Here is a 21597-nt window from a genome sequence, read left to right as displayed (position 1 = left end):
CGCGGATCTCGCCCCCCCAGCTGCTGTTGCGGCTACCGCCTTCCTCCCGCCGCAGCCTCCCGCGATGCCGCCGGTCACCCGAGCTTGCCTCCGCCACCACCGCCCGCCGCCCGAGCTATGCATCCACTGACGGCCACCCAAGCGAGCGCCCTCCGCCTAAGACGACGACGACGCCTAAGAGCGGGCGGCCGAGCAAGAGAGAGAGAGAGCAGAGGGATTGGGGAGGGGAGAGGGATGACATGTGGGTCCAGGTGTTTTTTTAATTTTATTTGTTGACTGGATTGCCACGTTGGCGTCACGTGTGCAAGTTCAAGTCGAAAAAAGCTGAAAACCAGTGCTTAGTGGGGTTATTTGTCCGGTTTGTATATAGTTGAGGGTGAATGATGTCTGGTTTTCGGGTTTAGGGGGTTAATTCGGTCGACCACGATAGTTTGAGGGGGTAATTCGTACTTTTTCCTTATAATTTAGCTATTTTTAGGGTGCGAAAATGCGCCAACACCAATTGGAAAACTAAAACAAAATTTACCTTACTTTCGGTTTCACTGATAATAATGACAATCATAACGCCATTAATTGAAGCAGCTTGTGCTCAAAATCAGTACCAAATTGACTTGATTATTAATATTTGCATATAGATCTATACAATGAAAAGGTTCAGTTTGCCCAAAGTTACTTTCCGTTGTATGGCGACTTTGCAAGTGGTTACTGAAAAATATAGGCAGAAAGTTCCTATAGCAAGTTAGCAACAAGTGGTGAACCAACATGCACATGGATTTTATTTGTAGCAACCAAAAAATAAAATCTAAAATATACTACATGTAACCCGGCAACATATCAGGTGAACACAAAGCAAATCGTGCACACATGACATGCACAAACTCCATCTCAACCATCTGATCCATTATGTGTGCTCAGGATGGAGGCCAGCGCTCCCACCGCGCACTTACGCGCAGTTTTGCGAAAAGCCCCTCGCGCGTGGGAATACGTTTTGCAAACAACACCCCGTTCGCTTCCCAGATCGATGCCGTCGTCCACTCGCGAGTCGGCGACGCTTCGGCTCCCGTCCGCCTGCTGCCGAAGTCAGTCTCCGCAGCCGAAGCCGCCCCGCCGCCCGCTACTGAAGCTGAGTCGCTGCCGTTCAAGTCGAGCCAAGCGCCACCTTCATCCGCTGCCATCTCAACGCCTCCGTCCGCCATGGAAGACAGTCGTCTGCCCCCATTCACTTCCACAGACAAGTAGCATCACCTTCCTGTGCTGTTGTCTCCACTCCGCAGCTGAACTCGTTTCTGATGCTGTAATGCACAACTCTGGACTATGGTTTGCATATCTGTGATTTAAGTTCGGTTTAATTTAATCGATAAGCTTTGTATGACAACTGAAGTGCAACCTTAAGTCTGAGAAATTAGAGACAAGTCGTTACTCTGTGTTTCACTGTTTGACTTATGCCAAAATCTTTGCTTGTTTGGAACGCTGGCAGTATCAGGTTCATTGAAACCAGTGGCAGAGACAGCGTGGGGGCAGGGGGTCTCAAGCCCCACTACCCCCTAACGAACCATTAGAGCCCCTATAATACCTCCCTACAATTTTAATCCCAAGGGGTCTGAAATAGACTTTGTTCTGAGATTTTAGAAGGCCCAACAGGCTGAGTAGGCCCAAAATATCCCACAACTCTACCCAACCGGCCAACTCTAATCTCTTTCCCCAACCGAAGAGAGGCGGAGACTCGTGGCGGCGGCGGCACACGAGCGCACTCGCGCGCGACGGCTTCCAGTTCCAAGCGCCGGTGAGGCGAACGGCGGCCGGCGAGGGGACGCGACGCGCGGCGGCGGCGCGCCGGCACAGCAGCAGCCAGGCAAGGCAACAAGGCAAGCAGCGCCGGGCAGGCGGACAGCAACAAGGCAGGCGGCAAGCCGGACGGCACCAACCAGGCAACCACCAAGGCAGCAAGGCAAGCAGCAGCAAGGGCCAAGGGGCAAGGCAACAACTCAACAATTGAGGATTTGAGCAAGTGAGGTATATAAAATTTCTGATTTATCATTTAAAATCAATTTCAATTGTCATGTCTAGTTGTTATTGATAGTTCAAGTCTTCAAAAAATTATAGATTGTGATTCCTAGTTTGCTACTTAAAAATAATTTAGCGGTATGCTCCATGCCTCCATTCCCTACTTTAAATTATTTGAAGCTATTGTTTGTTAATTGTCATTATTCATGAATTTGACATTTCTTTTTATAGATTACCCCTGATGAAGAATAATTGGGATAGGGTGTACTAGTGTCGTACATCATGTCATCATCTATTGGATATTTCAAGATTGTTTTGGTATGCATAATGTTTATTTCTCGTTAATTCTATATATTTACACTTTGTATTAGACATATAGTCAATTTATATAAGACATGTCTCGATTTTTCTTGGCCACTTTTAGTTCAGCCCCCACTATAATATAATCCTGGCTCCGCCACTGATTGAAACAATATGTGATGTCAAATTGCAACGGTTTCAGAGTACTAAAAAAAAAGGCACCACTCCTAATTAAAAGACACAAGGCATTACCAGACATATATCGTTGAAGTTTGCCATCAAAACAGTACCAGGGCAACATGGCATGTTGCTGCATTTCCTTTTACAAGCAAAATATATAGAACCAAACATGAACAAGTAGAAAATAAAGTGAGTTCATTACTAGTGGTGGAGCCAGGATTTCGAAGTTAGGTATTCCCGTTTAACAAAAAAAAAGTTCTTATTAAAAAAAATCAATGGTTCACAGTATGTCAATACCGATAATAAAAAAATAAAACTATAAATTATTACATGGTACCTCTAATTTTCTATTTCGGTTCCTTGATAGCTTGGAAGAGTAGCTTTAATTCTACGTTCCTTCATGGTTTGAAAGCGGTTTATAATATCACAGTCCTTGACTTTCAAAAACGTCTCACGCTCAATAAATGTGACCAAGCAATGATTCAAGTATTAATCCCCAGCCAGATTCTCAATTTATTCTTCACATAATTTATGGCAGAAAAGATTATTTGAACACTAGCTGTTGCTACTGGAAGTACTATAACCAATTTGAGAAGCTTGTAAACAACCTCGTGTCTATTGTGCAACTTTGTTTCAACAATCATAATTGGAAGATCAAGAAGATTTTTCACTTTTCTAAACCTTTCATCTATACGCATCTCAGTGAGGAAGAGTACTTGGCTAACTAATATGTGTACATATGCATATATTGAAGTATACTTGTTTCTTGATAAAAAAAATTTGGGTATTTATGGGAATACGCAGGAATCGTGGTGGCTCCGCCCATGTTCATTACATCAATTCCGAACCGGTGGTTTCGGATCGGATGGTTGAGGCGGCGATTCAGCTTCGGCGGCGGACGGCAGGGTGGCTTCGGCAGCGGATTGAGGCGGTAGCAACTCGATTTCGCCGGCAGGAGGACCGAGGACGAGGAGGAGGGGCATGGATGGCTCATGTTGATGGCTCTGGGCAGCTGAAGCATCGCCGACTCGTGAGTGGACGGCGGCATCGTTCTGGGAAGCGAACGGGGGGTTGTTTGCAAAACGTATTCCCACGCGCGGGGGGCTTTTCGCAAAACTGCGCGTAAGTGCGCGGTGGGAGCGCTGGCCTCCATCCTGAGCGCACATAATGGATCAGATGGTTGAGATGGGGTTTGTGCATGTCATGTGTGCACGATTTGCTTTGTGTTCACCTGATATGTTGCCATGTAACCCAAGATAGATAGCTATGGCAAGAATAGATTGAGGAAAGTGCAGTGTTTTCTGCCATGTAAGTAACTAACAACTTACGTGGCGCAACTTCGTCAGATCAATACGATGGCGTTCGTCGTTCGTCAACCGCCGCTGGTTTGTGACGGCCGGTGTCGCCGCCAACCGTGATTTCGCCGCCGCGTCCACTAGATGCCGATCGATCGAGATAGGTTTTTTAGAGTTTGTGTTTGTACGGCGCAACACATGCAGATACGGGCCTTAATTTGTTTTGAGGAATCATCATCTTATGTGACCGGCCCACTACTTTCCTCTTTTTTTCTCTCTCTTTTTCCATGAGTGAGATCGAGTAAACCTCCCTTCGCGCGCCATCTTCAAATTAAACTAGAAGGTACCCCGCGCGCCATCTTCAAATTAAACTAGAAGGTACCAGAAGGTACCCCGCGCGTTGCAGCGGGACATTGTGCATACAAAGAAAAGAGAACATTTGATCCATCACAAATAGAAATAGTGTATATGAAAAACATTACTTTTATGAAAACATTTCATCATCATATTTTACACATTTCATTAGTCGAATAGATCCAAGTATTTTCCAACTGACCTTAATCTTATTATTAGACCAATCATAGAAAAATGAGTTGGTTGAATAGGTCCAAATATTTTCCTAACAAAGCACAATCTTATTTGATCAATTATAGAAAATGAATTTTATTGACTACAAATGTTGAAAATAGTTAAAATACTAACCTTCTGATGTGATCATGAAAGTTGAGTAGTATGTGCTGTATAACGGCCACTGTTCACTGTGCTATGCTTCAAACTAAGTACGGATCAGTTGCACAATTATTTCAAGAGTGGTAATATTTTATTTGTTAGAAATAAATAATATTGTAGTATAAGAAATAAGCTAATTTGAGGGGTACAGCCTGGAATTTCTAGAAATCAATGTCTCGGAAGAAGAAACTGAATCTCTTCCGAATCATACCATAGCTTAAATATGATTTAAGATAGAAATTAGTGACCAAAATTTACATTCTAATTAGGTGAGAACATGCAGCATAAAATCCATCAGCAAAAAAGTATATGATCTTCATCTAAAGGAAGGGGGAACCCTGATATTAAATCTTGGCTGGCAGACTGAAGACAAACACCTGGGACATTTCTTTTTTACAGTAAATGGGAAAAAATGAGTACAGCCGATGAACTCATCCAAAATACACATGTTTTAATTTGGTGAACCAATAAACTCAATAGGGGAGAATAAGGGAAAAGAAAAATGTACCTGATCCAATTGGGAACAGAAAAAAGATGGTGCAGGCCAGGATGATAGGAAACACCGTCGCTGGAGGATGAATTAGCTGAGGCCGTTTGCGTCCAATAATCCCTAATCAAGATGGAGATTGGCTAATCCAGCTACTTTTTTTAATCAAAAGAACAAATTGGCTAGTGTGCTGCATCAATTAGTTACATAGCAAAGGGGGAGTCCGGTATTCATGGGCTATTAAACCACCAGACCTGATAATCAACCGATGGATACCAGTTATATAGATTCACAATACCTGTGATGGGCATAGCACTCAGATTAGCCATCAAGGAGCAGTTGAGGCGTCTATGCCGTTTTCTTGATTTTGCGCGCACGAAGGTTATAGGGTAACGAAGAGGGAGCAGAGCGGTCAGGCGAGAAACCGGCATGGAGGTAGCGGAATCGGGGGGGGGGGGGGGGGGTGGAGGGGAGGCGTGGAGAGGGAGCGCAATGCAGTGGGGACGGGCGCGATCCAGGAGAAGGAGAGGATGCGGCACGGCGAGAGCGATGCGGTGAGGGCGGCGGAGCGTGATGCGGGACAAGGAGAGGATACGGCGCGGCAAGCGCGCTGATGGTGGGGCGGCATAGCGTGATGCAGGAGAGGGAGCCGATGCGGTGCGAGTGCGACCATGCGGGTGGATAGGTCGATCCGTGCAACGGTTGATCGCTCGATTAGATCGAACGGATAGGGGAAAGAGATGACGTGGAAGCACCATGAAGCAGAGAATTGTAGTAGTGGGGATGATTTGTATAGGTATATAGGATTAGGCTTGTTTCTATCTAAAATCATAAATTTGTAATTTGCTACTATATATATTCCGCAGGAAATACTTCCATATTATTCTCGGTGACCTCCTTTGCTCCTCTTGCGCGGCGGAGGGGAGAGGAGGGAAGGGGAAAGAGGGGGAAGAAAGGAAGGGAAGGGCATTATTTTGACAGAAATATACCATCGGTCCCGCAGAAACATTGGCAAAAAATGAGGTGGCGATGACGTCAAGAACGGTCTTGCGCGAGAATGACGCGACACTGCGCTGCGAGACCGCGGTCTCGCTCATTCCTGTGCGACAGCGAACGGTCTCGCTCCTTGCTTGTGCGACAGCGAATGTTTTGCCCACTGAGCTGTTTGTTTAATTAGTAACTAATTACCTGATTAGTGATTAATTATTCTAATTAACTATTAATTGATAATTAATTAATCATTAATGAGGATAATTAATCAATTTGAATGTTAGACCGTCCGTGTCATCATTTTCACGCACCGGTTCCGCCAGATCGATGGTATATTTCTACCAAATAATTTGCATCCCGTATATTTTTAAAAAAAAGCCAAATGAACAGTATATTTTCAAATTTAATTCAGCTTTGGTTGAGTCATGAAAATAGAATGGTTTGGAGAGGTTGGTAATGAACAATATTCAGTTATATTAGCATAAAGTTCATCAGTGTGACAATACATCTGAATTTCCCGAACCCACCGTCCCCGGCACAGGGTTTGTAATCTGTCTGAATTTTATTTTTTTTTCCAAAAATTCTGCAATTTCTAAATTGCCGGATTTCTCGATTCCCCTTGCAGATTTATGCACGTACTAAAATAGTAGTAAACCCTGTATGTAAAGGTCAGAATGAACTCTATTCTTAAAACCAAAAAAAAAAAAAAGTTACAAGCTCCTCCAAAAGAACACAGTCAGCACATCTAAAGAGGAAGCAGATTAACACCACTCAGATCTGATCAATTCCATCCATTTGGGGATAATATATTTTGTTTATTTTGTAAGCTTGGCTTTAAGCTGGAGTCCCCAGCACGTCTGTTTTTATGGCTGTATACTTTCTTGTAGACTCTGTTCTCTCCTTTTCCTTGTTTTTGTCAAGACTCTGTTGCTGTTTTGGGCTTGGTTTTCAAGCTGGGTAATGAAAGTTGCCTGATATAAAAATATATTTTTTTTTACTGATATGGAATGCATTATTAGTACTTCAGTACCCTAATTATGTTTGTTTTATCCTAAGAGATCAAGAGGGTAGCGAGGTTAGCAACCAGCTCCTTCACAACAGAAGGGGAACTTTCCATCAGCTGCTCAAATGCATCTGCTCCGGCGAACTCCTCCAATTTGACGCCGGAGCTGAGGAAGTCGAAGCACGCCTCCTTCAACCCGCGGCAATGGTGCCGCTCTGCTAACACCAGAAGGGATCCAACCGAGCTCCCGTCGATGTGCCTCCGCAGCTTCTCCTCGCAGACGAGCTTCATCCTGTCGAGGCCGTACCTGTCGGCGGCGGCGAGCTGGTGCTGTGCCATCACGCCGTCGTCGTCGTCGCCGTCGCCGTCGTCGTCAAGTGAGTCGGTGTAGATGAAGTTGAGCAGGGAGCTGAACACCTCTGGCTCCATGTCGTCTATGGCGATGACGCCCGAGTCCGTGGATCCCTCCTTCATGGGGTCGAACAGCTGCGCTCTGAACACCGGCGACCGCGCCGCGAGCACGCACCGGTGCGCGGCGAACGTCTCCCCGCGGCCGGCGACCTGGAAGGTCACGTCGGCGCCCACTTTCTCGGAGAGCAGCTTGCCGAGATGCTGGTGCAGGTCAGACGGTGGCAGTGGCCTCGCCGCCGCCGCCGCCGATCCTCCAAGCACGTCCGTGAACACGATGTCGCACCGGACGGCAAGGCGGTCGCGGTCCCAAAGAAGCTCCGCCCGCCGCCGTTGCAGCAGCTCCTCCGGCGTGACGAGGTCCGAGCAGCTCCACTCCATGTCGACTGACCAGTCGAGGACCGGGCTGGCCCGGGTGCGGGACGGCACCGCCGGCTTGCCCGCCTTGTCGAGCAAGGTGAGCTTGCACCGCGCTCTGATGGGGCTGCCACAACCACCACCATAACCCAGGTCAAGAACGAGTGCGAAGAAGATCGGGCCGCCGCAGCTGGGGCTGTAGATGATTCGCCAGCTGTAGCCTCCCGCGCTGAAGAGGGTGGATTCGACGACATTGCCGGCCTTCCTTGAGTAGTCGTTGATCCTGAACAGGAAGCACCCGTTCACCATGCTGACCTGTTCGGCCGTCGCCGGAGAAGAAGTCGGAACGAAGGCCATGGTGATGGTGGAAACAGGTAGGATAGGAAAAAATATTGTCGCAGGTAGGGCTTAAGTAGTGATCGACTAGTGGCTTAAGTGCTAAGCAAAGCAAGAGAAGCAAAGCAAAGGTTATTGTTATTCATGTGATCGATGATGACTCACCGTATATATTTTATACTCTCTCTTGTCCGGCACAAAAGTGCTGGAAAAGCTCTGTTCGGAAACAATATTGGCGTGTGCACCGTTTCGAACCTTTGGCCCTGTTTAGATTCTAATTTTTCTTTTCAAATTTTTAACTTTTCTGTTATATCGAACTTTTCTACCCATATAAATTTCTGACTTTTTCATCACATCGTTGCAATTTCAATTTCTTTGAACTTTCAATTTTAACCTGGAATTAAACACATCCTTTGTTGATTTAGGTCGCGTTCTAATTAGCTTGAAGGCTGGGCTACTCCGTCTTTACCGTGAGCATGCCTAAGCAAAGCTGTTAAACGATATATTCCGGGCAAAAACCTTTTATGAAACTTTTTATGTAGAAGTTTTTGCTAAGAATCAAATAAATACATTTCTTGAGTTTGTACTAGTCAACACTTAATTAGTGCATAATTAGTCATGCACTAATGGTTATCCTTATCCTCGTTATTGTGCTAAAATAAGCTGAGTCCGTTCACCTAAATTGGATGAAGCCTTACTCATGGCTCTATTACAGACATACAGTGGAACAGGTCACCTTGGTTAGTATCATCTCCGTTTTTAAAATATATGATATTGTTGACTTTTGAATATAGGTTCTAAGAGTTGTCCACTTTCATCGTCCCCTTAAATCACCTTAAATCACAGGAGTGGAGAAAAAGATGAATAAAAAACCACATGATTTTAACATGAATGTAAGTGCAAAACAAAGAAGTGCAAAATAGAGAATTGCAAAAACGCAGAAAAGACCGTTTGATTGGATGATAGAAAAAATACAGGAATCGAATGAGTGATTTTTTCGAACGACTCACACAAAACGGTGCGAAGTTCTATTGATAGAGCAGAAGAAAAATTACAAGATTACAACCCTGAAAGGTTAGTAACCAGGGAAAAAAGGAAAAAGTATACCACCACCACCCACACACCGACTAGTTAACGTATATTCACAGTTAAATTTGAGTGACAGCCAAATGTATAATTATTTGAGTGACATGCAAATAATGAGGGAGATAAAAATAGTTTCCCCAACTAGCTAGCAACAACATTACTAAGTAGGGAGCATCGATCCAGGCCAATTTGGATGGTTTACTCTACTAGTTAATTCATCACATTTGCACACATGCTCATTCCATGCTGAGCAGGCTATCACCATACATTTGATAGATACCACAAACCAAAACAAACATAAGAGAGGAGGAGCATGATGCATCACACCATCTAAACTAGCCTAGATGACAGATAATAATTATACACGGGATTAGCATCGGATCGAACCAGCTGATGACGATAATTATACATAGGTCTAGCTATTTGACACTCCAGAGTAGAAGAATCACACACTAAAATATTTGGATGACTTCCATAGCTTACCACAAAATATTTGGCAAAGTGTGGCATGCCACACATTATATGGCTAAGAATTTGTTGGCCACAATTGTGGCAAGTTATGGCAAAAAAAAAACCACTCAATGACAAGTGGGCCAGCTTGCTAAAAAATTGTGGCATAACTCACTTGTGGCATGAAGCAAACACTAGGCTTAATTGGTCAGGCAAATGTTGGCACTCAAACAAACAGCCCCTTAACTGTCACTCAAACTCTGAATCGACACCATCCTGCTTAATATGCTTCTGCTGAATATTCAGTGTTCAGTGAACAACAGCAAGCTTGGACATGAGCTCCTTGTCCTTGAGAATGGCAGGGCAGCTTGTGGTGAGATGCTCGAAGCCATCGGTCGCCATGGCCGAGCTCAGGTTGCCAGGGATTCTCAGGAACTCGACGCACGCCTCCTTGAGCCCGTGGCAGCCGTGCTGCTCGGCCAGCGCCAGCGTGGTCGCCACCGTGGCCGTGCCGATGCCGCGGCACAGCTTGTCCTCGCACACCAGCTTCAGCCTCTCGAGGTGGAACCTGTCTGCCGCTTCGAGCAGATGCTGCGCCATGGCAGCGGCGGCTTCTTCTTTTTTCTTCTTCTTCCTCGTCGCGCGCCGTCTCGGGGAAGTGGTCTGTGTATATGAAGTGCAGCATCGCCCTGAACACCGGCGCCTCGATGTCGTTGATGCGCGTCGGCGTGGCGGCGGTGGTGCTCCGCGCCATCGGGCCGAGGAGCTCCGCCTGGAGCACGGACGAGCGGGCGGCGAGCACGGACCTGTGCGCCTTGAACGTCTCGCCGCCGGCCTCGAGCGTGACGTCCGCGCCGTCCCCGCTGGCGAGCAGCTGGCCGAGGTGGCGGTGCAGGTCGGACGGCGGCACGGAGACGTAAGACGGAGAAGAGGCGGCGGCGGCGGCCACGGACGACGACGACGCCGCCGTCGCGCCCTCCGCGCGGAACTCGTTGAGGACGGCGATGTCGCACCAGATCGTGAAAGAATCGTCCCTGATTTGCCTCTCGACGGTTAACTTACTCACCTCTGTTGCCTTGCCGCCGCAAGAACCGTGGCAATCGAAGCTTTATACGGCGGACGCCAATGGCGGTGGCTTGGATTTCCCGAAGAGGGACCGCGTCGGCGGCGGCTTGGGCTTCTTGAAGCTGAACTCGAACTGCGCCTTCACCGGCTTGGGGACATGCTCATCGACGAGGACGAGGTAGAAGGACACGTGATTCGTTTCGCAGGTGAAGGTGACGCCGGAGAGCGTGAGTTGGCGGCCGGCGTCCTTGCCGTTTGGGTAGAAGTCGATGCGCCAGAGGTGGCCGCCGACGGCGAAGGGGCAGGAGCTGACGCACTCACCGTTGGGGGAGGTCGTCCTTGATGCGCGAGTAGCCGTCGATCGTGAGGTGGTGGTGAGCACGCACCGTGTCGGAGACGATGGAGGAGGGGGACAGCGCCGGCTTGCCGCCGGTGGTGGTCCGCGACATGGCGCCCGCGCGACGGATGTAGCTGGTGGACGTTGCGAGCTCGGCGACCGGCAGCTCTCTCTCTCCGGCGCAGCTTCTGTAGCTTCTAGCTAGCTAGCTTGGTCTCAAGTGGAGTGGAGACATCGAAGAAGGGAGAAGGTTTTTGATGATGATGTTGACAAGATTCTCTATAGTGGTCACGGGCAGGTGTAGCCATTGATCCCCCATACGCAACCAGATTTTCATGTGGAAGCCTGGAAGATTCTACCTTCGTCCGATATGCTACTTACCTCTTTAATTGTAGGACCTGTTTAGATCCCACGTAAAATATTTTACCATGTCACATCGAATATTTGGATACATGTTTAGAGTATTAAATATAGAAAAAAAACTAATTATACAGATTACGTGTAAATTGCGAGACGAATATTTTAAACCTAATTGCTCCGTGATCTGATAATGTGGTGCTACAGTAAACATTTGCTAATGACGGATTAATTAGGCTTAATAAATACGTTTCGCAGTTTACAGGCGGAATCTGTAATTTGTTTTGTTATTAGTCTACGTATAATACTTTAAATGTATGTCCGTATATCTATTGTGACACACCAAAACTTTTTACCCCTATCTAAACGTAGCCATAAAATAGAATAGAATTGAATTGCAAAAGGGCCTGTAGCCTAGTGGTTACAAGAGCCTTAGTAACACCTTAGGTCCGGGGCTCGACTCCCCATGAGAGCGAATTTTCCAGGATTTAACGGCTTTGTGCTTTCAGTGGTAAACGACGTACCCATCAACAGCGAGGCGCCTGTGGTTAGATGCTCATAGGGGTAGGGTTTGTGTAAAAATAGAATTGAATTTAGAGGGTGTTTAGATGCAAGGTGTAAAGTTGTTCATAGAGGGTTTGTGTCAGTAAACCGCTAGATGAATTTATTAAGCCTAATTAATTCGTTATTAGCACATGTTTACTGTAGCAACACATTGTCAAATCATGGAACAATTAGGTTTAAAAGATTCGTGGCGCCTGTGGTTAGATGCTCATAGGGGTAGGGTTTGTGTAAAAATAGAATTGAATTTAGAGGGTGTTTAGATGCAAGGTGTAAACTTGTTCATAGAGGGTTTGTGTCAGTAAACCGCTAGACGAATTTATTAAGCCTAATTAATTCGTTATTAGCACATGTTTATTGTAGCAACACATTGTCAAATCATGGAACAATTAGGTTTAAAAGATTCGTCTCGCAAATTACTCGCAATCTATGCAATTAGTTATTTTTTACCTATATTTAATACTTCATGTAGGTGTTCAAACGTTCAATGTGACGGGGTGTAATATTATAGGGTGGGATCTAAACAGGTCCTTAATATAAATTTTAAGGCCCATTGTTTGGCTTATTCATGAAATAAGATGCGGCATATTTACAAACGAGAAGTAATTTGTGATTAAAACTTTTATATGCGTGTTTTTAGTGACCTAAAAGCAAAGGCTGAAAAATAAACTTCGATAAAAAAAATCCAAAATCAGCTTTAAATTTAAGGTTGACAAAATTTAAATTTTTAAGGTTGACAAAATTTAAATTTTGGCTCATAAACGTAAGCGAGAAGATGAGGGATTTAACTTATATTTTTTATTAACATCGTACTATATAGGTTTTAAAATATAAGCATCTTTATCGTTCAATAGAGATCAATTTTTATCGTACGAAAGGGCATGTAGCTTAGTGATTGCAATGACCTTATTAGTACCTCAAGGTTCTGAGTTCAAATCTCCATAGGATTAAATTTCAGAGATTGGGTTGTTTACGGGGCTAAGTTCCCTATTTCAATGGCCGTATATATGCAGTTGGATGTAGAGCCGGGTAAAAAATACCCTTCTCTAAAAAAATCTTTTATTAAAAAAAGGTTGGTTAAAGTAAAATGAGAAAAATAAACCGAGGGCTCGTTCGGATTATATGCTAAAAGATCTTTTATTAAAAATGAGGGTTGGTTAAAGTCGGGTAAAAAATACCTTTCTCTAAAAAAATCTTTTATTAAAAAAGAGGGTTGGTTAAAGTAAAATAAGAGAAATAAACCGAGGGCTCGTTCGGATTATATGCTAAAAAGATCTTTTATTAAAAATGAGGGTTGGTTAAAGTAAAATGAGAACAATAAACTGAGGGCTCGCTCGAATTATATGCTTCCCGTAGGAGGATTTCTCGTAGAAAACCAATTCCTAAATCCTAATGTTTTACTGCTGTATATGTATTCGGAGCATACGATTCACTTCGATCTATTCGTAGGGATATGATTTCTGGTAGAAAACCAATTCCAAAGGTTTTTACTACTGTATATTGCATTCCGAGCATACGATTCCCTACATTCTATTCGTAGGGATTTCTATAGGTTTACAGTACTTTCAAAGAAATTTCATATGAAAACGAATACACTCTAACCTCATTTTTGCTGCTGACTTCACATAGGACCGAGGCAAGGAAGAAATAAATCAATTCAATCGGCCATTGCAATGATGTTTACTGTTCCAGACCCACACATCAGTTGCTTGTACCATCTAAGTGCAATAAATTACTAGATAATATGTTACCATTTTACTGTTTCTAGTAATGAATCAAGATTTCTGAGTTTTCCTTTGCGTTATCTAAACGATAGTTTTCTATCTTTCCTATGTTTTAAATCCTATATTTTACACCTATAGTCCTATCATATTCCTGTGTTTTTCCTTTTTTTTTTCTATTTTGTATTCCACTAGAAAAAATACCCGTGCGTTGCAACGGGTAAAAATATTTTGCGATTGCTATACATTATACTCCTTCTTGTTTTCTTTTCTAGTTGAATACTCCTTCCTTATAGTTTTAGGCTGAAAGCCCCATTCTTTTCTTTCTTTTCAGCCTCAGTCAAGTCCGCTAGCTCCATCCGCTCGGCTTGCCTCTTCGGCCTGGCCACAAGCGGAGTTGAAGGCCTAGCTTACATAGCCGACTGCTGTCTTTAACTTCCAGAAGACAGTTCTACGCCGTATGATGCCGAAATCGATCCTTCGCATCAAATCTAGACAAATCTTTCTCAATCTCCCAAATTGGTTCGGTACTTTTGATCCACTCTATCTCATCTTTCCATTTTGACGAGCTAAGGCCACTACCCCTCTCCCGACTGGTGTCGTTGGTCTCTCCCCGCCGCACTCGCTACCTCTCACCCCACCAACAGAGTCGCTCCCTCTCCGCTACTCCCCCTGCCTCCATTGTCGGCCCCTTTCTCCTTGTCGGGGTGTTTCTGCCGCCTCGCTCCTCGCCAGATCCGGCCTGAGGCTCACCGTATCTAGCCTTGGGAGGTGGTGGCGGCCGGCGGGTCGTCGGGGCACACAGCTCAACCGAGCCACCTCCGCCGGCCACTTCGCGCCCCCTCATCTTCGAATATGCCCTTAAGAGGCGGTGGCGATAGCTTGAAGGCGACGGCAGCAGACTCATGCCACTCATGTCTCTGGCGAGGTTAGGTGGCTGGATTTTTGTTTGATTTTGGGTTTTTTTTTATTCGTTTGCCATTTTGCAATTATTGTATTTGGGGTCTAATTCGAGGAAATTTTGTAATCAATTTTTGTATGTTGTATATGTAAGTTATTCTGGAGTAACACTAACTTCTTTATTTTTTTTGTGTTATTTGACCCGGAAATGGGATGATTTTTGTGTGTTGGACTCAGGATATTGAGGACGAAAAAATTTAGGTGAGGACAGACGAAAACTTTCACCGGAATTCTTTCATACTTTTTTTATTATTAGGTATAGATTAACACCATACAAAATGCTTGTGGGCCCTTTGCATGCAAAGTAACCTTTTGTTTCTTTCACGGAAAAAAAAGAGCATTAATTTTGTATACTTGTATACGTATTACATCCTATATATTGGTAAGCATATATTTATACTGATTTTTGTGTGTATAATATAATTATCTTTAATTTTTGGATTAAGAAATAGTTCGTTATAAGATTTCATAAAAAAGGTTCATTATAAGATTTCATAATCAATAAAAATCTGTTGAAGAAAGAGGCATGGAAATATGATTTGACACGAGGGAGGGATAGTAGACTTATTCGAGGAGAGGAGAAGAAAGAGGCGCGGAAATATGATTTGACACGAGGGAGGGATAGTAGACTTATTCGAGGAGAGGAGAGGCCCATAGCCACCGTGCAAGTAATAACAGGTGCAAAATTGAGTGGATTGGGAATTGATCCCTGGCGGCCATGGTGAAAGCTTTTCTCCTTAACCAAGTAGGCAAATTGTACATGTGCTATATGGTTACATGAAACTGTACATATAATATATCAAGCTCGGTTTTGGTGTAGATCCAAAAAGGCCCGACCCAACTATAAAACGGATTTTGACGGACGAAAAAAAAACCCCGGAATCCTTATGTATTCTTTTATTATATATATATATATATATATTATATATATAGGTAGGTATAGATATAAGCCCTGAGAGGAAGGTGTTAGAAGTAATTATGTTTTGGTATAACTTTTAAATGTTAGATATGATTATATTTTGGAACATATAGAGTATACCGTTATAAATTGGACTTGCCATGCTTTAATTTTTTTTCTATTTTCTTTGATTCATTTGATAATTTATAAATCTTCTCTGTAAAATTGATAGCTTCTTTTAAAGATCTCTTATTAAAGGAGTGCCATATTATAATCGGTATCGAATCCCAACACTACCCTAGTTTTTTTTTTTTTGAAAGTGCTATTTAGCGTGATGCACATACTGAGTATAAAGTTTTTTAGTTTTAAGATGAAATTTCATTACACCTCCTTTTTTTAATATAAGATGTTGTTGACTTTACAAGATACTTTTGACTACTTATGTTGTTCAAAAACTTTATGCGGTTATCATTTATTTTTATATGACTTAATTTGCCATTAAATATTTCTTTAAACATGTCTTATATTTCTTTTTGTTTGTACAAACTTTTTTAATAAAATGAATGGTCAAATGTTTAAATAAAAGTCAACAACGCTATATATTAAAAAACTAAGAGAATATTTAATTTTATTTTTTAATTCAACACGGAAGTATTGAGATCAAAGTTGACAAGACTTAAAAGTTTTGTATAAAAGCGGAGAACGTTCCCAATCGGTGTATCGATATATATCAGAAAAAATATTGAACGCTCCAACAACTACTATGCTCTGTTTTGCTCTTCTCTACTCTATTCATGTATACATATACATGTATCAATCATTAAAATATTTTTTTCTCCTAAACTACTTATTGGTTTTCTGATTGCTCTTCTCTACTCTATTCATGTATACATGTATCAATAATTAAAATATTTTTTTCTCCTAAACTACTTATCCAGTTACCCATGTATTTGTTGTAATAAAATCTTTGTAATAAGATATCACACAAATATATTCTGATGAAAAAAATCATTAGAACTCAATGTTTTATACACTATAGCAACATGTTTTATCGTGTGTTTTCACCGAGTTTCATAAAAAATTCACAATTACCTGCTCTTACTCTCTTTACGGCCATACTACTTTTTCTCCCCACTTCATTCATGGATGATGGATGTATGCATATAGCAATCTTCAAAATAATTTATCTCCTAAACTACTTATCCGATTTACGATTCGATCACACCGTTATATTCGTTTCAATTAAGTCTTTTATAACAAAATATTATATAATTATATTCTAATGAAAGAAAAAACATATATTCCAAACCTTTAAAACTTTTTGTTTCATACATGACATGTGTTGATGAAAAAAATCGAACACACCGGCCTGTGAGATCTGCTTAACTCCAGTGCAGGTCCAAATATGATGAGATGCGGGCGTGCCAGTCAGTTTGATCCTGCAACTGACAAGATATGCAAATAGTAGATCAAAACAGCCCATCGGCTGATAAGCCGATGGAGTAGTTCCAGCCGATACCCGATAATAGCCGATGCCGATACCAGCCGATAGCAATAGGGTTTAAGCAATCGGCTATATGTCAAATGTAGATAATGATATAAAGGTAATCGGCTGATGATGATGTAATATAGCAATATAATCCAGTAGAAACCAATCGGCTAACAATATGATATAGTAGAACAAGTATTGATCCGAAGGTTAAAGCACCCATCGGCTGGAGGACCGATGTCATGAAATCCACAAGATTAGATTAAACAATGAAACCTTTGTTGTCATCAGCTAAATCCAACTTATATGTATATGCAATCCTTATGAGCCGATGCAACGTCCAGATAACTCACTAGCTGAAACCCCGATAAAACCCTTATTGGCAATCAATAAGCAGGCTAGAGATTATGGTTCTAAGCACGACTTAGTAGATCAAACTTAACTGATGCAGCACTAAGTATGAAAAGAAACATAATATCTAGACAATCAAGCCGTTGACTGATTTTTAGGGTGGTAGATGTCTGAGCTAATCTAATCTAGCAACGCGATTTAGTCGATATCGGCAGAAACCCTAAAACGAGAAGCAGCCAATAGAGCTAAATTGATATGCTAAGACTAGATTAATAGAGACATATGATAAATAGGTAGGCAAATATATCATCCAAACCGGAGCAATCCAAGAGGTCGAATGTACTGATGCAGCCTTGAACGACGCCGATGTAGATGAGACAATTGCCTGGGCCGACGGAATATTGGACTTACCCCTTCGCCGGAGATCGAACACCGATGCAGCCCCGCGTCAGGTGCCAAGTCCCGCCGGACGATCAAATAAAGTAGAAAAGGTAAAAGGTGGTGATGCGCCGAATTGTATTGATCGTGAGGATAGATTACATAGACCCCGGGTGTACATATTTATACCCATGGGTTGATACAAGTTCTTGTCGGAAAAGAAAGAAACATTCCATAAACTCACTTTATCGGACACTAAACACATTTTCCTAAAGATAAAAGGAAACTAACAAACTATTCCTAATTAATATATAAACTACCATGCTGCATCCTCTTTAAACTCGGTAACTTAGGGATAAACTTCCTTCAGTAGATTGATTTCCTTAACCGAATATAGTAGGAATCCGACTATTGGCGACTTGATAACTCCCATCGGCTGATTCCGAGATGCTGCAGCCGATAATGATTCTAAGCCGATGACGTCTTTGCCGATTACCAAATTTCACTGTTGACAACATGACAGTGGCATGCTTCAACGGATGTTTTCTCTGTGCTTCAAAATATTTAAATATTTCAGTTGCTGTTTTTTTCACCAATGTATAACATTATGTTTTACTTGTTGGTCAACTCGTTTGATTGTTCGATTCTTTTTTTTTAGAATCAGATGTTCGGTTTGTAGTTTACTTCTACAAAAATATTATAAAAGGGAGAAATGGTAGAACACGCGTGCCTTAATTGGAAGTCTCTATATTTTGGTCCACAAAGAAATCCCCATAACTCCCTAGCCCCCGAAGCAAACAATAGGCCTAATCCCATGACGTCTCCGCTCGTCACCGTGCAACAGTGACGGATCCAGAAAATCGATTTATTGGTATCATAGTATGCTAATTATACTTAGATTTACTGAAAGTCGTCGGTGTCGTCTGACACTGGCCCTTCAGATCCACCCTGAGGTCAAGCCTGACGCCATTTCACTGACGGCCACCGGGACGCCATCGAGCACGCCGGCCGATTGGTAAGCCTTTGGCAAATTTTGCTACAGAACACTGTTATTGTGTGGTTTCAGTCGTGGGACACCGTCTAAACTCACTTTTGGGGGAAAACATTCCATAAACGTGGTAATTTGCCAATGGACACCGCACCGATTAAAATAATGATTTTCGGTTTTACAGAAGAGAAAAATAGTGTGAAATATCAAAAATACCCTTGGGCTCAGATGTCAGCCCTCCATCTCTCTTCCTCTCTTTCTCTCTTCTCCCAGTCCGGCTTGCTCGGCGACGCCCGGAGCGCGCGCGGCCTACTCGGTACCGGTGGCCGCTGGAGGACCTCCTCCTCCACACCTGACGGCGTACTTCGCCGACGCCGCCGTTGTCCACCCCTGATGATCTCCCGTAGCCGCCGCTCCACTAGTGGCGCGTCGTCGTCTGGCCATGGCCGCGCTCCCTCGCCCACGCCCGTATCTGCAGCTGCTCCACGACTTCCGCGTCTCGGCAGCGAGGGAGACGGTGAAAGCGACGGGGATATTTCCACCTCTGCCTCGCCCCAGCCACCCCGTGCCGGCGCTCCTGATCTCCTCGCGCGGCGGCGGCGTGCTTGGCTTCCAGCACGGCGTCTCCGGCCTGCTGCTCTGCAGCCTCTGCTGCTGCACGCTGCAAGAACGCATCAGGATTATACGGTAAATTGCACAGTCATGAATTAATTAAGGCATCAATATATACATCAATGATGGGTCAGAGATTTGAGTTTTTACTCGGGCATGGAAAGGGCAGGATGTCTCGAGTTGGGGTACGGGTGCGTGTGCTAGAGCGGCCTAGCACAAATGTCAGCTTCAGTTACAGTCATCTGCAAATGTAGTCCCAATTTTATCGACATTGCGCCGCCGCTGCCGTGCTCGTGTGCTCAGTGCCGCCGCTTGCCGTCGCGCAGTGCGCCAGGTGGCCGTTGCGCCTCGTCGTCATTGGCGGTGGGTCCCCGGCGGTGCGCCGCCACTTCCCCGGCCGCCGACCGTGCGTTGCGCCGCTGCTCACCCACGGCGGGAGGAAGAAGGGAGAAAGAAAAGAAAGAGAGGAAGAGAGATGAAGATCTAACATATGGGTCCAAGGGTATTTTTGACATTTCACGCGATTTCTCTCTCATTCTCAACAGGAAATCATTATTTTAATCGGCGCGGTGTCCATTAGCAAATTACCACGTTTATGGAGTGTTTTTCTCCAAAGGTGAGTTTGGGCAGTGTCCCACAGCTAAAACCACATAATAGCGGGGGATTTGCAATTATAACACTGCAAACATTAACCTTTGCTATAATGACACTAAACCCACATTTCATACACACAGATGGGCTCATTTGTCATCCACTCGGAGTATCAAAACAGCGAAGCCTCCATGTTTGTAGTCCCAATATTATAATTTTCTCCACAATAGCAGTGTCCTGTAGCAAAATTTGTCTAAGCTTTTCTATGTGACAGACGGATGAACCGATCAAATTTACTTCGGACGGTCTACAAACAGCTAGTTCTTCCAGTTTCCATTTAAATTTGGTGAGGTGAATCCACGGGGATAATTTACCACAGTTATTTACCATAGAGCAAATGGAAAATATTTACCACATCATGATCGATTGATAGGCATCCTCCAGGCCGCGAGCACGCAACGGTGCACGCCGAGCATCTCGCCGCCAACTTCGAACGCCACGTCAGCACCATCCACGGTGGAGAGGAGGTAGCCGAGGTGTCGGCACAGGTCGGACGGGGGCATGGAGACATGGACGTACGCCCAGTGGAGACATCACCACGGACGACGACGCCATGAATGATATGAAACCGGTGAAGGCGAAGATAAGTCCCCATCGTTTGTGGCTTATTACCGGTGTAGGCCATACGACATATTTGCAAACAAAAAGTAATTTGTAAAATTTTATATACGTATTCTTAGCGATCTAAAAGCAAATGCTGAAAAATAAACTTTGATAAAAAACCCTCAAAATTAACTTCAAATTTAAATTTGAAAATTTAAAATTTGGCTAATAAGTATAAGTATAAGCGAAAAGATGAGGCTGAACCTTTCTTCTGCATCGGATTTGGAGCTGGATACAAATGTGGAAATACATCAGAATCGTGTGGAATTTACACGACTCTACTTGGCCAGCAATTCGATTCCATAAAAGGGCATTTACTCCTCATTTTGGTGATACAGAAAAGGTCCAAACATGAGAGTTTTTTTTCTTTCTGACAACATGAGAGAAAAATACTCACAAATGCGTATATGCATCCCGATCATTTACAAAATACAAACAAATACTGTGAGAGGAAAGACAGATACCAACAGAGTCACCTGCAGAGTGCAGCGTTTGTTGCGGCAGTGTGCAAGAACCTGCTAGATATCTTTCCCAAATGGCTCATGGCAACTTACCTGATTAATCAGCAAGACAGCACTTGAGGGCAAAGCAAAAGAAACAAACAAAAGGGGACATGGATCTTGGGGCCATGGTAATGTGCTGCTGATGTGTGTTAATCTCCTTGGCTGAAAGTAAACCAGAGAAGCTAGACAAATTACTGAAATTAATGGGATAAACAGAAGAAGATGCATTGAGAATTGGGAATGTGAGGCAATCTGAAGGAGATTAACCTACATTTTTCACAAACCTTTTTATCATCCGTGCGAAATACAACCACCAAGAAATTTCTCTGTTTTCTCTGCATCTGTCTCTGTCCTCAGAAATTGAAGAAGTTCTTCCTCACGAGAAATGACTCCGGCACCTAGCCAAATATGTAGATCCAAAAATATGTCAATTCCAGTACTGAACAGAAGGGACTCAATTGAATCATATAATACTGAACAGAAGGGGCACCAGATTTG

General features: G+C 43.6%; 1 protein-coding gene, 2 long non-coding RNA genes and 2 pseudogenes across 3 annotated transcripts; 1 reads left to right on the top strand and 4 right to left on the bottom strand.

Moving 5' to 3' along the window:
- The first annotated feature begins 1713 nt into the window (after window positions 1-1713).
- On the top strand, window positions 1714-4018 carry LOC127752988 (uncharacterized). Its single transcript, XR_008012455.1, has 3 exons — window positions 1714-2013; window positions 2236-2322; window positions 3289-4018. It is a non-coding gene; the product is annotated as an uncharacterized LOC127752988 (long non-coding RNA).
- Window positions 4019-4594: 576 nt separating this feature from the next.
- LOC127785661 (uncharacterized) lies at window positions 4595-5407 on the bottom strand. Its single transcript, XR_008019816.1, has 3 exons — window positions 5294-5407; window positions 5017-5118; window positions 4595-4896 (listed from the first exon to the last, which is right to left on the bottom strand). It is a non-coding gene; the product is annotated as an uncharacterized LOC127785661 (long non-coding RNA).
- Window positions 5408-7036: 1629 nt separating this feature from the next.
- Window positions 7037-8062, bottom strand: LOC127785871 (BTB/POZ and MATH domain-containing protein 1-like). Its single transcript, XM_052313232.1, has one exon. The coding sequence runs from the start codon at window positions 8060-8062 to the stop codon at window positions 7037-7039; it is 1026 nt and encodes a 341-aa protein (XP_052169192.1).
- Window positions 8063-9111: 1049 nt separating this feature from the next.
- LOC127786189 (BTB/POZ and MATH domain-containing protein 2-like) lies at window positions 9112-10506 on the bottom strand (annotated as a pseudogene).
- An 8504-nt stretch (window positions 10507-19010) lies between these two features.
- LOC127785651 (uncharacterized) lies at window positions 19011-19614 on the bottom strand (annotated as a pseudogene).
- Window positions 19615-21597: the final 1983 nt, after the last annotated feature.

This window comes from Oryza glaberrima, chromosome 10, assembly GCF_000147395.1.
Source record: "Oryza glaberrima chromosome 10, OglaRS2, whole genome shotgun sequence".
Taxonomy (NCBI): domain Eukaryota; kingdom Viridiplantae; phylum Streptophyta; class Magnoliopsida; order Poales; family Poaceae; genus Oryza; species Oryza glaberrima.
The sequence above is the reverse complement of the archived record's forward strand: the minus strand, read 5'-3'. Positions and strand labels throughout refer to the sequence as shown.

Coding starts and splice junctions, on each gene's coding strand:
- LOC127785871 (XM_052313232.1), bottom strand. CDS start 8,062: ATGGTGAACGGGTGCTTCCTGTTCAGGATCAACGACTACTCAAGGAAG.